Raw genomic sequence first — 17,122 nt, forward strand, 5'->3', positions numbered from 1 at the left:
CCAAATCATAGTGAAACAACAAAATGAAATTATATTCGTAGTTCATGTGTTTTTAACTAAAAGTTTTCTATTACTGTCCACTTGTGAAACATCCAAAAACTCTATGAATATTCAGCTTACTTTTAAAACCTTAGAATACAGAGGCATTAACCATAAACACAGCCTACTTAATAAAATACTATCACTGGGCTGGGCGTGGCGGCTCACGCCTGTAATCCTAGCACTTTGGGAGGCCAAGGCAGGAGGATTGCTTGAGGCCAGAAGCTTGAGACCAGCCTGAGCAAGCAGGAGACACGTCTCAAAAACAAAATACAAAAATTAGCTGGGCATGGTGGCGTGTGCTGTAGTCCCTGCTATTTGGGAGGCTGAGGCAGGAGGATTGGTTGAGCCCAGGAGTTGGAGGTTGCAGTGTGCTATGATGACACCATTGCATTCTACCCTGGGTGACAGAGTGAGACCTTGTCACAAACAAACAAAAAACCCTGTCACTGGCACATACTGACTACACATTCTTAAATGTTTATTTTTAAAATAGCAGTACACACTCAAGGGTGAATCTCTCAGTTAGCAGATAACTGGATCACTGTTACTGAATCAATTGTAAAAAATTACAGAAAATCACTGTCCCTGCCTTAGTTTTCTGGGCTTCTGTTTAGCAGTGCCTGCTTATTGTTTTTATTGAAACAATTATATGGGATAAAATGGAACTCAAATGCTTCTAATACTTAATCTAAAAATTTTAAAAAGAAATGATCATATGTATTAATAACAGGCTCACAGCAATGTTGAGCATGAGAATTTGGAAATTTATATACAAAGTACTTTGTGTGTAAGATATTACTACGTTTCAAGTTTAAAATATAATCAAATGTAGTGGTTTCTAATTTATAGTAAGACATCAGCAACGTATTATACAAGTACATTACTAATTAAGAACATTTTATTCTTAAACTAAAGTCTTCAGCTGTTCACATCTGAGTGGTATTTACCATAGCAAATGGATTTTAGAGTTACGAAAGCTTTTTATGGTCACTCTAAATCAATTTCCAAAGTATCTTTGCAATTATTCTTGTTTTAAATATCATTTACAACCTATTATTTGAAAATATGAATACATGTATAAGACTCAATAGAAAATTAAGCATAAATTTATAAATATTTTTACTTTTAATTGGCAAATGAGTATTTTTCCTTTAAATGTGAATACCTAATATACGGTAATTTTTATTATAAAGAAACATAACGTATAAACTAATTTATATACTATTCTCCTGAATTTAAAGTCACAACCCATATTTTAAAAATATATCAATTGCTTTTATATACACATATGTAATTTTTTCCTGTGCATTACATAATGATTGCCTAGTAAATACACATAACTAAAAAGGATATGAATTTTTTTCCCTTTCAAATTTATTATAGGAATACAACAAAGTATTTACAACAAAATAAATACTTGCTTTGGGTAAGTAAATTAAATAAGTTTTGCTTCTATGCTTTATGTCTTGACAAGATATAACTAGTTTTGTAGTGCGTTTAAATATTTACCATAAAACCCAGAAGAAATAACTTCAGTTTTATAAAACAAAAAGGTTGGAACAATCAAATACAGTAAATCTAGCAAATTTCATTTATTATAGCAGATGGGATCCATAAATATTGGGATAAGAGACCCCCTTCAAACACTCATCTAAATTAAAAAATCTCTTCTATCCAGTTAGGGTAAGATTTATTCCTAATATCTCTAACAATATGAATTCTATAGCAATTTCATATTCAATATTTTCAAAGTATTTAAGAAACTTATCATTACATTAAAAGTATGTGTAAAGCATCAGGAAATATTCTGTCACTAATATAAAAGTTGCAGGAGAGTTAACAAAACTATTCTGAAAACCATCTGGCTTGTTAAATATTAACTAGTATGGTATAAAGCCATGAAAGTCATAAAAAGTGCTGAATAACTTGTAGTTATACTGGGTAACTTGTAGTGAATCATACACAACATATTTAAGTATCAAATTAATCTGAAATACTAAATAATGCTACATACTTTATGTTAAACACCCCTTAATAATATTTATAAAATATATTTTACAGAAGAGGATATTTCTCCACAAGATTAGTAGACATATTAAAAACAGAAAATAAGTTCCTTAGGTTAACAAGAAAATTAAAATTAGAATCCAAGTTTCCTTTTTTCCTTGTCTGGAACTACAGTCACTATGCCATATGATTGTAAACACTTTCTAATTGGCTCAGTGACAATTTACTTAGCTGTTTTAGATATCACAATGTCTATTCTCTCAAATATAAATCGTTCCTTTTTTTACTCAGGATTGGCATCATAAACATACAAAAGCAAGAATTTTAAGGACAAGCAGGACCTTTTTAAATAGCTTGCCCAATGTTGGAGAATGTAATATCTCATTCTGCTTTCTCTAATTAAACATGTAGCCAAGTTGGGGCTCTTAGACCAAATTTAGCCCTTTAATACATCCAGGATGAATGAGTAATAACACACCAAACAACAACAAAACAAGGTTCTTTTCCATTTAGCCTTAATAAAGGCACTTAAAATTTTACTTATTATATATAGCTTTAAACTAAGTGAGTTTTTATACTTACTGAATAAGGAGGGCTAGGCAGCGAAATTTTAGAAATAAGCTTTAATATGTGTCCATTTCTTTTATGAATAAAATGAAAAATAGAAGTATTAATAATTACTGAGTTATTTTCATCCAAATGTTCACACAGAGGAAAAGGATGTGGTAAAGGCACACGAGATTCAACCTCATAAATGTCTTCATCTTGTTCTTCCAACCATGAGCCACTGAGCTTGACAGTTGCCAAATAGCTTCTATAAGAATCCATTCTAGAAGATGTAGCTGCCAAGCTTCCTCATTTGCTTTATCAGTTTTCCACTACATTAAAAAGTTCTTTTCAGTTTATGAAGATATACCATAGCAGCATGAAAACCTTTTTTTAGCACTGTATCAAATAAACATTATAAAATTCATACAACTGAACAATAAAAGAGGTGGGAAAGTCCAGAAAAAAATCCATAAATCTAAAAAAACTAGATCTCTATCAATCTGTATCCAAAAAACCCCAAAACAAAATGAAAACCAAAAAACAACAAAAGAAATAAAAGCAAGCAAACAAAACACCTTTTTAACTAGAACAATTAAATCCATGAAAAATGGAAGAATTAAAGTATAAATATCTCATTAGTTGAGCAATACAACTGCTTTCAGTATCAAATGTCTGCGGTAGTAGTAAGCCTTCCAACCTGAACCTGACAGGGAAGGTCAAGTTTTAAATCTCCATAGTAGCAGTCTTGAGAAACGTAGCTGCAACATTATTTCCCTTGCTCTTGCTACATCTCGATTCAAGAGGAAAAGCTCTTCTGAGCAGAGCTATTCAAATAGCCTCTCATGCTGAGCCAAAGGATTCTAGTCAGTGTCCCCCGAGGAAAAGGTCAGAACAGAGGGTGTGGTTTAATGTCTTTACCTATAGGTACACTGACAGGTGGAATGTGAATTAATAAGCTCACAAAAAAGCCTGTCTAACAGGATCCAAGTGCCACGTCAGAGCTTTGAAAAGGCAATTAGACAAGTTTATAATGTTTTTAAGATAAGCTGGTGTTTTTCCACCCCTTAAAAAAACTGCTTTAATTTAAAAATGTGAAATCAAGCATGCTTGAGGCCACATTACTAATCAGTTATTCAAGTATAGCAAATAATCATTTGAAAAACTAAAACTTCCTTTTGATATTTTCTTAGAAATACTACTCATCCTTTGAGCAGCCACCAAAACTAAATATAGACAGTTCAGTTATAATCTGTTTTCATATTGTTTACAGAGTGTGTTAAGAAAAAAAATTTCTTTTTAAAGGTGCACCATATATAATTGTTGAAAATTATGCCACTTAAGGTATCTTAGGAACCCTGACTAAACTTTAAAAGCCCAAGTTGTGTATAATTGTTAGCCTTCTGGTAGCTCCAGAAACTTGGCAATAGTGAATAAATTAGCCACTCAGAACCTAAAAAGATAAACAACTTATTTTTTAATATTAAAAGATTCTCAGTAATGAATGTTGTTTTAAATAAAGAAAAAAGCTTTCATTTTGGTGTCTTTTTTCTATCCAGTAACTAAACATTCTAAACTCAAAAAGCCTTTATCTAAATGAAAAATCCATCTTAAAGCAAGCAGGTAATATCAACAAAAATCCATTTTATAGCCACTCTCACTGCATAAAGTTGTTTAGAGAAGCCAGTACTTAAAACCTTCACAGTAGGCTTATAATTAGGGCAGAGAAAATGACATTTTCTACAGAAACCCCAGAATCTACAGGGAGATGGCTGTGGCTGGGGAGGACTAGCTAGCTGCCTCTTACAGTTCTAGACTGGCCAATTAAAAATTTTTGTGTATGAGAGTTTCTTATGTGACCCTCCAGTTAGTCCGTGAAGATGTCTCTAACACAAGATAGAGACCTAACCATATAACTGCTGCGGCTAAATGTGACTTTAATGGGGTTTTAGCAGACACAAAATTATCAATATCCTAGCTGCTCAGCTTTATGAACTGGTGGGACCTGTGCTTAGCATATCAAATACCTCTTAAAATGCTCTTTCCCTGCTCCCTCTGAAAATTACGGTTTATTTTGATAATCTGGTGTCTAATTTCTCTTATTTGAAGCAAAAACAAAGCCCTGTAAGAAATACACCTTTATCAGTAGTAATATTTAGGTTAAGGTAAGAACTAACTACAAAGAAGAGAGAGAAAAATGGAGGAGAAAAAGAATTTAAAAAAGTAATCGATTAAGATGATTCAGAATGGGTCAAATAGCCCTCATAACAACAGTATAGCTGGTGGTAGGTATAGTATATGAATTGATACTTAGAAATATGACCCTGAATTAAAACAATTCAAATTACAGTCGATTGTTTTCATTGATTTTTGGAAGCACGTAAAACTTGCTTCCATCCGTGTAAAACAAAACCCCATAAGTAAGGAGTAATCCTTATAACTAGGAAATTAGGTCAAGGTAAGAAACCAACCACAAAGAAAATAGAGTAAAATTAGGGGAAAAAAACCTCAAAAAAGCAGTAGACAAAGATGATTCAGGATAGTGGCATACAGCCCTGATAGCATCAGTATATTAATGATGATATATTAATCAAAATTTAGGAAGGTGACTACAAATTAGAATACAGGCAGTCCCCGGGTTACCAATGAGATATGTTCCTGAGAACACCTTTAAGTCAGATTTGTATGTAACTTGGATCCCTGATGAACAGCGCATACACCATGGTAATAATAGTAATTATAATATAACAATACTATAATGGTTCATGTGCTATAATAATATAGTGTAATACTGTAATAATAATACTACCCCTTACGGTAATAGTAAGTTACAGAAACTATTGTGTTCTTTCTTTTAATTCAAACAAACAGAACATAAAAACAAACTCATACAAAAAGTTTAGATAGGAGAAATTTCAAAAAAGAATATTAAAAGTTAACACTTACCTAATGTTCCATCAGTGCTAGGCTCATAGGAATGTTATGCTTATTTTGATCTTCCAACCAAATCAATAATAACCATTCCATTTCAATAAGTAATCCACTACACTAGTAATTACATCAGTACTAACTGATGCTTTCATTGGAGCACTGCCTTGACATGTTCCATCATTTTCACTTTATCCTTTATAACTGTTCCAATAGTCGAGCGACTGAAACCTAATGCTTTCCCAATGAATGATGGCATCTGGCCTTTCTCCAAATGCTTAATTATTTCTACTTTTGTTTCTATTGTAATTATCTTTCTCTTTGTTGCAGATCACCTGGACTTGCAGTGGGATTTTCACTTTGGAGGCATGATCATAAGGGTAAACACAGACTCACAAAATTGAATAAAGAAGTTAAGATGAAAGTGATGCTGTATATAAGCGACTATATAAATAATGAAACTAGCTACTAGCATAAAGATGCTGTGCTGATGAACCACGTACGCCATGCGGGTTTGTCTACATGCATGGCGGAAACTAGTTCCCGAATTATCAATTTAATTATTTAATTATAAATTATCCTTATGGGGGAACCTTGGCAGCCTGTTCATGGAACACTGTAAGTCGAGTTGTCCATAATCCAGGGACTGTCTGTAATTCAAATTATATTCTATTTTGTTTTTTTCCTTTTATTTTAAAAAGCATGTAAAACTTTTTGTGATCAAAAACAATTAAAACAAAATGACTTCAGTTTTTAGAATAACACACTTTTAATTGTCCAGACTAACCTTTATCCCCAGGTTTCAGATAATCAAGATTTTAATGTATATTTGAAGGCTACTAATTTGCAGTACAGAGTTATGTGTCCCATACAAAAGAGCTTTACTTTAACCACATGTCAAACCATTTAACCATTTTTCCCCATAAATTATTTCTCTCAAATTATAAAACACTTCTGTTGCTCTCTTTTGGACTTTGTTTACTTATTTCTCTATATCATTTAACAGAGGGACTAAATCCTGCATATATTATTACCCTGACAGAACCCTGCCCAATGCTAAGCACACTGGAGGACAATAATACCTGATGGCAAAATGTGTTTCAGCACTTTGATCACAGTTATGTTTAAAACACAACAATGACAAAACAAAATCTTCACTTAAACTACTGTTTCATATTCAGACTCCTCTGAGAAAATATAGACGCATGTAGCTTTGATTCTATAATTCTCAAAAATGAGAATTAGTAAACTCATGAGAGCTTCCTATAGTGAAAATCATTCTGTGGGAATAAATTAGTTATTCATTAATTTCTTCCAAAGCCTGCAGGAATCTCTTGATAAATAATATTCTTTATTTAAAGCCATGTACTATGGCTTTAAATGGTATCTCTAGATTCTGGAAAACTTTAATTGCTGAAAGACTATTCTCATAGAACACAATTATTTCTATTTCTACCTGATTTAAGAGTTAAGAATCTGTGAAATCATACACTTACAGATAACTTTTCTGCAGAACCACAAAGAGACTACTGAATAAAGATTGTATTAAAGAGATTACCTTTCTAAGGGCCTTAGGATAGTTTCTAAGCACTTTTCCTCAAATTATAAAAGCTATCCCAATAGGCAACTATCAACATGTTGAATATAAGCCTGATTTTATGGTAGCCTATCTAGGCAAAAGAGAAGTAAAATCCATCATAATAAATGCATTATTACATGGACTTGGACATTACCATTGGGAAAATCACCTCTCAAATCAAATACATAAAGTGAAATACTCCTGTAATATATAAGGCAGATACTTTGTCTCATGTCCTGATACTTAGTAAAGAAAATGTTTACCAGTTCTTTTATTAAGAGGACGTAAACCTATGAAACCTAAATAGCCCAGTATTTTAAAACTAAGTATAAAGTTTAATCATATATATCTTCCACTAAAATTATACAACATATAAAACCACACCCCTAAAAAGGGAGAAAAAACCGTAGAAAGAACCTTGAATATTCAACAATATTTATTCAGACATTGGGCTCTTTTCAATGACATTTACCTCTCCACAACCACAAGCCCACAATCACCTGTAACAATCCCTCTAACATTATTGGAGGTAAAATCTTTCTGACAAAAATGCCACAATTTCCACCTGTGCTCTGGATTCCAACCTCACTCTATAGATCTTGTTCCACAAATCCCATCCCTTCTGTCCTGCATCTTAAACTTCTCCATTGCTAATCAATATAAATTATTCTAACCTTAAAAAATGCACTTTTTAAGCTAATGCTCTCCTATTTTCTTCAGGGCTAGATGTCATGAAATTGCTATGTCTATTTCTTTAACTCTCTAAATTTTGGATTCCTTCTCTACCACTCTCTTAAACTGTTCTCACCAACTAAGGTCATCGATGACACCCAAGCTGAATATCCAATGGACACTAAATCCTCAGTATCTCTGACCTCTCCCTAGTAGCTGACACTTTGGGAAACTCTTCCCTCATTTGGCTTTTATGACACTATTCTTTTACCTCTCATTCTCAATATCTTTTGTAGGCTTTTATCTTTATTCTCTTTTAAATGTCAGCATCTATCAGTATGAAAAATCAGCTCTTTGTACACCTGTAAAGCCATGGCTTCAAATACTTTTATGTGATAACAACTTCCAATCTAGTCCTCTCCTAACTCCATACCCTAATGAATATCTTTACTTGAATGCCCCCTCCGTGCATTTCAAACTCAGCTTAACTCATTATTCACTTCTTTTGCAACCTTATCCAAATGAAATAACCAACAACTTGGTCATTCAAGGATTCATACTTGGTTTTCTCCCCTCTTCCTTATCCTCCACATTTAATCAGTCATACTAACTTCTATCAAATTCAACTTCAACTAGTTTTCAAATCACACTCCTCCTGCCTTACCTTGATCTCTGTTAACTTCTCACTTGGAATGTTCTAAGAGTCTCCTATCTCTCTACATTCAGCACCTCTCCTCACCACCTTTCTGCCCATCCACTAGGCATATTGCTGACTCAAGAATTGCTCTAAAACACAAACTTGATATTACTTTCCTGATAAAAATATTTCAATGACTTCCCACACTTTTCAGCATAAAGTTAAAACTCCCTAACTTAGCCCACAAGGGATTTTGACAGGTGAACACCGCCTAGCTAAATTGCTCTTGTAAGGTCACCAGTAACACCTAGATTTCAAAATCCATTCCTCAGTCTGTAACCTGGATGGTATATCAGCAGTCACGGACAGAGTGATTCAATCCTATCATTTTCAGAGGGCAGACAATGTAGTAATTTAGAGCACAGATTCTGAAGCCAAACTGCCTGAGTTCAAATAATTCTAACTCTATCACCTAACTTGTAAGGCTGGGCAAGTGACTTCTCTGATTTCTATGCTTCCTTCCCGTACACCTTCACCCCAGTCTATTTTTAACAAGGCAGCCAAAGTGTTCATTTTGAAAAATACAAGTTAGATTATTTACTTAAAAATCTCCAATGGCCCAAAACTAGAAACAGTCTGTGTCCTTTAAACTGTGAATGATAACCAAACTGTGGTGCCTCCATATAATGGAATATTACTTACCTATAAAAAGGAACAAACTATTAATACACATAATAACATAGATGAACCTTAAATGCACTTTGTTAAGGCAATGAAGCCAGACCCAAAAGACTATATAAGGTATGATATCATTTATGACACTCCGGAAGAGGCAAAACAATAGGGATAGAAAGCAGGCTAGTAGCTGCCAAGGGCCTGAGGAAGGGTTGACTATAAAGAACAGCACCAGGGAATTTTGCCATGATGCAACTATTTTGTATCACGATTGTGGTAGTAGATACATGATTCCATGCATCTGTCACAATTAAGAGAACTGTCCACACAATGAATAAATTTTACGGTACATAAATTTAAAAAAAATTAATGAGAATGTGAGGAAACTCAAAATGGAATAAAAATAACAAATAAATTTAATTATATTAAAAATGAGTAACAAAACCACACTGAAGGTATGGAGGAGAGGGAGAAAAGAGTTAGCCTAAGACACTGTGAAAAACAGTATTTTGACTATATGGCATAATGCCAAAGGCAAAAAGTACTGTATACAAATATAGTACTGTAGTTAATAAATTTGCTTCTCACAGGGGTACAGGTTAGCACTCCTGAAATTACTTTGTGTATATTACAATTGAAGAAATAAGCAAAAATACTGTAGATAATGAGAACCTAGTTTCTCACTGTTGGAGAAAAAAGTGACAAAGGAAAAGGGGAAAGGTAAAATGAACGCTGTGGTACTGCACTGGAAGTGGAGGTGTCAGTATGTACTTGTGTTTTTTTACTATACATGCAGATAGATAGATACAAATGCAAAGGTTAGTATACATACATGTATCTTTAAGCTGTCCACTTAAGAGGACCTACAAGTAATGACATCCTAGTAACAATGAGCACATCTAGCACCCAGATCTTGGTTTCTAAATATTATTTTCCTATAAAACGAATGTGGGCTCCTTGGAGAAGCAGTTGATTCTAGGGCTTCAGGGAAAACACAAAATGGGCCTGGAGCCTCCTGTTGTACAAATGCTCAAAAAAGTAAGCATTTTGAAAGGGCACAAGGGTCAACCTGAAAGAGTTCTCAATGCCAAAGCTGGAAAAAACTAAATAACTATAGTATTGTATTATAATCCACAGAATAAAATAAATAGCCATGAATCCATACTGATACTGGCTACAAAAATAAATGTGAGTGAACAGACAGCTCTTTATAGAAGAATTCCAATAAATTAACGAAGGAATGCGGAAGATAGAAAATCACCATTAGAACACCATAGGAATAATTACTGCTGGCAAGACCCACCAATGGATGCAAAAATCAGTGGGTGAAAGTTAAAAAGAAACAGAATATTCGCACAGTATCAAAGTATCTCCCCCACAACATTTACTAATTACAAAGAGAAAAATGGTAATATTATAGTTGGGAAACCCAGCAGATACCACAAGCAATCAAGATTAACATCACCAGTAATAAGACACTGACATTATGTGCCTCCTGACAGGACACACAGAGAAGGGAACATCACTTTTGTGGTATTCCTATCAAAAGTGCATAAGCTTCATGTACCATGAGAAAACATGAGACTAATTCAGATTGAGGAACATTTTACAAAACAACTGATCAGTACTTTTCAAATGTCAAGGTCACAAAAGATATAGACAGATTTAGGAATTGTCAGAGACTAGAGAAGACAAAGACGACATGACAACTAAATACAATGTGGGATCCTGGAATGCATTCTGGAATAGAAAATGGACACTCGTGGAAAAACTAATGAAAACCAAATGGTTTGTAGTTTAATTAGTAGTAATGCACCAGTTTTAATTTCTTAGTTTTGATAATTATAGTACGGTTATGAAAGATGTTAATATTTGGGGAAGCTAAGTGAAGGGTAGAGGGGAACTTTCTGTACTATTTTTATAACTTTTCTGTAAGTCTAAAATTATTTTAAAATAAAAAGCTAAAAATTGTCCCCAACAACTCCCCATCTCATCAAGAATTAAATCCAAAGGTCTCTGTGATCTGGTTCCCAGTATCACTCGGACCTCCTCTTCCACATTCTCGCCACTCTCCTTACTCTAGCTGCCTTGGCCTCTTTGCCAGTCACATGACAAGCAAACTACCACCTCACGGCCTTCATACTTCTTGTTTCTTTGCCTGAACATTCTTCCCCCATTTCTGTCTACTTTGTTCATTGTTGTACCTCTAATGCCTCGAATAGCAACTGTTATATAATAGGTACTCAAAAATATTGCTGAATGAATGACTGACTCATCTCAAGCATGAAGTCCTACAGTAAACTTTACTTGGTCCCTACCTTAAAAATGTCAGAGACTGCTTTCTTCTCTAATCTCAGCATATCCTGTGCAGAGCTATTTTCCTGAATTTCTTTCACTGCAAGCACAAGATATTTCAGTAGTGCCTACTTGCTGTTTTAGATTTTGTTATAATAAATGAAAAAAAAATCAAAAACCAAGGTTAAAAGGAAATAGTCTATCATAAAGAAGAATCAAATAATGACACATTTAAGAGGAAACTGGAGTACCAGTTATTTCACATAATTTTCAAATAATATTATACATTATTTTGTGTCAATCTGAGTGACTATTAAAAATATTCTTCAGGTTCAAAATGATTTTAGTTATTAATTAATGAGAATGTTCTGAAGAGGTCAATGGCTTTACCCATCTATCCATGTAAGATTAATAAGTGAACTACAATTAATTTAAAAGAAAGTTTTACAAAACTCCTATTTCTATTGTCTTAAAAATATAATTCACTTAAGAAATACCTCGGCCGGGCGCGGTGGCTCACGCCTGTAATCCTAGCACTCTGGGAGGCCGAGGTGGGCGGATCGTTTGAGCTCAGGAGTTCGAGACCAGCCTGAGCAAGAGCGAGACCCCACCTCTACTAAAAATAGAAAGAAATTATATGGACAGCTAAAAATATATATAGAAAAAATTAGCCGGGCATGGTGGCGCATGCCTGTAGTCCCAGCTACTCGGGAGGCTGAGACAGGAGGATCGCTTGAGCTCAGGAGTTTGAGGTTGCTGTGAGCTAGGCTGACGCCACGGCACTCACTCTAGCCTGGGCAACAGAGTGAGACTCTGTCTCAAAAAAAAAAAAAAAAAAAAAAAAAAAAAAAAAGAAATACCTCATTTTTATAACTTTTTATACCTAATGTCAACAACTAGTTCAACCTTTTATATGACAGCTATTAGTAAGTACTTCAAAATTAAGCCAGAATAATGCAATGTGAACATTATACTAACAATTTCAAGATTAGTGGTTCTCAAACTTTAGTGTGTATCAGAATCACCTAAAAGATTTACTAAAACGGGTTGCTGGGCCCCAAAATTCAGTAAGTCTGGAGTTGGGCCTGAGAATTTACATTTTGAACATGTTGCCAAGTGATGTTGATGTGGCTGGTTCAGGGGCTGTACTTTGAGAAGTGTCTGCTATAGGGTGACTGCTCTACACAAAGCTTTTGTGATCTATCTATTTAGTGATATTTAAACTACAATAAAGTAAAAGCTAAACAATATAGTGCTAATTTAGTATTTAACAAATTGAGAATAACATGGAAAATACCATGGTCAGGCTCCTACTGTACTTCACTACCAGGTCAAATAAGCAAATGGTTCTTATGAGCTGTGGTACTGGCCTGGGGTAGTGAATGTTTCTGGTGGATCTTATATACTTGATGTTGGTAGTATTAACAGATTATGGAGAAGTTTCTCTCTCTAGTAGCCTGTAAGAACAAGTAACCTGTAGGAACCACTGACCACTTCTGCTTTATTTACCATTTTCCCTAGTGCTTATCAAAAGACAAATATTGTATTGCATTAACTAAACTATCCATAATTTACAATGGCATCAAGTAGTGGCAACAGTATTAACAGTGGTCAGGATCCAGTCAAAAATATTTAAATAGGTCAAGAAAAAAAAGTATTTACCAGTTGTTTCCATGGTACGAAAGAAAGTATAAATCACAGGAATTAAATACTAATATACTTAAAATAAGGAAAACACAAAACAAAAAATACAGGATCATGTATGAATTCAGAATAGAATCATCTATACTAAACTTACACAGAATAAAAGGGATAATTGTAACAAATATGCTTTAAGAGTGTTAAAAAGCAACCACTGAAAATGTCTAAATCAGCTCAGTTTACAGATTGGGGTAGCATATTATACTTCAAACTCAGTACATATTAACAATATAAGGAGATTACCTGACTACTAGTTTCACTTATGGCTTCTAGGAGTTTTTCAACAGCCGCTTGCAGTCGAGAGCTAATGTTCAGCATAAATTCTTCATTTTCAGGGTCTATTTCAGTTCCAGCAAAACCACTCCTCACAAGCCGTTGGGATAGCTCTGTTCCTTCCTCAGTTACTTTTGACCACATGCTACTGTCATTTCTTGGCATATCACTTCCAGAATAAGAGGGTATGGATTCATCTGTTACTAGAACAATAGTATTTTAAAGCCATAAGTTAGTTATAATAATTATAACTTTAAAAGTTCCAAAATAATATGAAATTAAAACTTGAAACCATGGAAATTATAAGGCCTTTTAAAAACAGCATTGCAACAAAAGAAATATGCAAACACAGAATGTAGTAGTATTCAATAACTAAGTAAGTAAGAATGAAAAGAATAATGCTATGCTAACAAGACTTTGCAGAAATTAATATTTGGGTTATTTACTATTTTTTCTTTGATAAAAATTTTTAGGACAACTTTCAACAGATACTAAGTGTCCACCGTATAGGGTTTGCTAAGTAATGGGGAAACATAGGTGATAAAATCTGGTTCGTATCCCCAAGGACTTTAAAGTATAAGGAGTAAACAAATATATAAATAACTACAAGAACAGAAAAACATTGTGTGATAGGATGTTCTAGGTGTACAGAAGGATAGAATAAGTGCATGAATTTGTCTGGAACAGACTGTTTGATTTTTGAGCACTACACTGTGTAGTATCACCTGCTCCACCTACACAGTAAAAGGGACTAAGATCATTTTGTAGCTTGCTACTTTTGTAAGAGGTAGGGAAAAGATCAGACTGATGAGCAGTTCAAATTTAACTTTGGACACTATTATCCACACTATGCACAAGCTTACATAAGCAGAAGATAAGCTTTGGAAACGTTTTCTCTAAATTAAAACAAAAGCATATAGATTATTAATCACTGCCATGGAATATTCATGCATGGCAGCATGCTACAACGCAATAAAATTTTCTGAAGAGAAATGATCTATTATTACTTGTAGTATGTATTGGTTATCAGTAACTGTACAAAGTTAACAAACTAAAGCAAAGGAAACTTTAATGTCCAAAAACTTGGAATAAACATTCAGTTTGACATATTTACCCAGAATAATAGCTGTTTACTAGAACTCATCTTGCTAAAGTAGCTGGTACCACATGGAGTTCTCACAACCACATACAGTAATGATATCAGATGCAGCTTCAGACCCGAGATCTGAATTCAGCACAATTCAATATTCACTAAGCCCCTCCTCTTTATTAGGCAATAGCTGAAGAGTCCAAAACTGCATTCTGTGGCATGATTTAAAAAATTTGCTATCATACATAGGTTTATCTATCTAATTCTTGGTGTAACAACTAATACTATTTTCACTTTGTATTCTTGTTCCCCAAATTAAGAAAACACATCAACTACACTGGTATTTATTTTTATTATTCCCTATGTTCAAAATGGGATGCTCTGATAACAGAGATTAATACTTCATAAATATTTATGAGTTCAAAATGATGTTGGAATCCAAAATGATGCTCAAGGTATAGCACAAGGTATATTGCAAAATCACTAAAGCAAAGTAATGTAACCTAGAAAATAAATATTTTTAAACAGATTACAGAAGAAATATAGTTTTTATATTTAAATAATATATTTATATATTTAATAATAATATTTAAATAATTAAATAATATATTTATATATTTAAATAATAGTTTTTAATTGGGTCTTAAAAAAACTAAAAATACCTATTTTTTTTTTTTTTTTTTGTGAGACAGAGTCTCGCTTTGTTGCCTGGGCTAGAGTGAGTGCCGTGGTGTCAGCCTAGCTCACAGCAACCTCAAACTCCTGGGTTTAAGCAATCCTTCTGCCTCAGCCTCTCGAGTAGCTGGGACTACAGGCATCTGCCACCATGCCCAGCTAATTTTTTTTTTGTATATATATTTTAAGTTGGCCAGATAATTTCTTTCTATTTTTAGTAGAGACAGGGTCTCGCTCTTGCTCAGGCTGCTTTCGAACTCCTGACCTCAAGCGATTCACCCGTCTCGGCCTCCCAGAGTGCTAGGATTACAGGCGTGAGCCACCGCGCCCGGCCAATACCTACCTATGTATATATAGCATCTTTATCTGAGACATTAGAAGCATTCTAGTGACATTTTCTTTCTCATAGGTACAGAAAATATGACAAACCTGGGGCCAAGAGAATAGTCTGATATGATGAGAAAGCTAACCTTTATGGGGCAAAAATATGGGGAGAAGTAGAGATGAGACAGGAGGAAGAGCTAAAAAAAAGGTAGACGGAAAGTAGGCTGGATTCAAGCTGTAAATGATCTTAAATTTTATAGGAACTTTCGTATTTATGCTATAAGAAAAGGAAAGGGTAAACTATTTTTTGAGCAGGAAGATAATATCAAATATGTGAATCAGGAAGCAAATTGTGGCAATGCAGACAGGTAAGCTAGAGAAGAAGAAAAGACTAGCTATAAAGCTATTTCAATTATCCAGATGAGTGGTGACAAGGACATGAACAAAGATGGTGGGGCTGTGGGGTGGGTTGGGAAAAGGCATAGGTTGGAGACAACTGAATGTGTAAGACAAGGTAGAAAGAAAAGTATAAGATGACTCCGGGTTTCCAGCTTAGATGATTCTTAGATGACAGAGGAATCATTAAGAGAAATACTAAAAAATCAGTAGAAATATATATAATAAGCATGAAAATGATTAGCCTGTAGTATTAATGGGATATGTGGAAATGAGTTAACTGTTGGAATTTTGGGTCTGCAGAGACTTTGGGGTCATTTGTAGAAAGGTTAGAGTTGAAACCTTGGCAGTGGATACATTTGTTTTAGGAGTATATTTAGTGAGAGAAGGAAGACAAAGTTGGAGGCTCTGTATATTATAAACTAAGAAAAGAACTGTGTTAAAAGAATATGAGAGAGAGACAGGAGACAAGAGAACATTTCAAAAAAAAAAAAAAAGAAACTGGGATAATGTTATCTGTCTAGAAAGACAAACAGGACGAGGACTGAGAAGATGCTATGGATCTGACAATTGGGAGGTCAGTGTTGTCCTCTGTGAAAGCAGCTTTGGTACTAAAGGAACAGAAACCCAAGCTGGTGAATGCAGGAGTTAGTCTATTCTCTCATCAAGTTTGCTGAAGTTTACATTGAGCAGGGAGCAAAGCTGAGAACAATCAATACTACTTTTTTTTTTTTAAGGCAGTATGAAGATAACAGCATGTTTTAGATATAGAGAAGGAATCAATGGTGAAGAAAAGATTGAAGATATTGTAAATTACATGGGAGCAAATCTCAAGCACAAAATACAGAAAACGTGAAACAAAGCAGCTTATAAAAGGCCACTGAATAAGTTTTTTGAAATGGCTAATAAAACAAATAGACATTAAAGTACCTGGAAAAGGTGAAGAAGTCAACTTGCTTATTTTATTAATAACATTTTGAAGATACAAACACTCTGAAAGAATCTGAATAATATATTTTGATGAAGAATTTTTAAAAATTCTTATGACATAAAGGAATGAGAAAGAAGGAATGTAAAAAGTTTACATTTTATTTATAATAACTAGTCTTCAGGGGGGAAAATCAGAAGATAATATAAATCAGCAGGGTAATTTCACAACATGCCAATAATAATCTTAGAATAGCCAGTTTGGTAAATAGAATCAATTCAGATTGGTGAACCACTCAGCTCTATGCCTTAAACATAGTAAATGATGGTTATTCAAGTCCTTTAGTCATTTATT

The 17,122-nt window shown here is 33.9% G+C and overlaps 1 protein-coding gene across 2 annotated transcripts in view; it reads right to left on the reverse strand.

The window, feature by feature from the left end:
• AKAP9 (A-kinase anchoring protein 9) overlaps positions 1 to 17,122 on the reverse strand; it is a 142,227-nt gene that overhangs the window by 45,720 nt on the left and 79,385 nt on the right. Inside the window, exon 22 of one of the 2 annotated variants that reach the window (XM_069462348.1) lies at positions 13,326 to 13,558. In XM_069462348.1, the coding sequence (XP_069318449.1) occupies positions 13,326 to 13,558 (233 nt within the window). Of the gene's footprint in view, positions 1 to 2,631; positions 3,451 to 13,325; positions 13,559 to 17,122 lie in introns of those variants that run through there. The other variant, XM_069462349.1, reaches the window with a different exon arrangement.

The sequence above is a fragment of the Eulemur rufifrons genome, chromosome 29 (assembly GCF_041146395.1).
Source record: "Eulemur rufifrons isolate Redbay chromosome 29, OSU_ERuf_1, whole genome shotgun sequence".
In the NCBI taxonomy this organism is placed as follows: domain Eukaryota; kingdom Metazoa; phylum Chordata; class Mammalia; order Primates; family Lemuridae; genus Eulemur; species Eulemur rufifrons.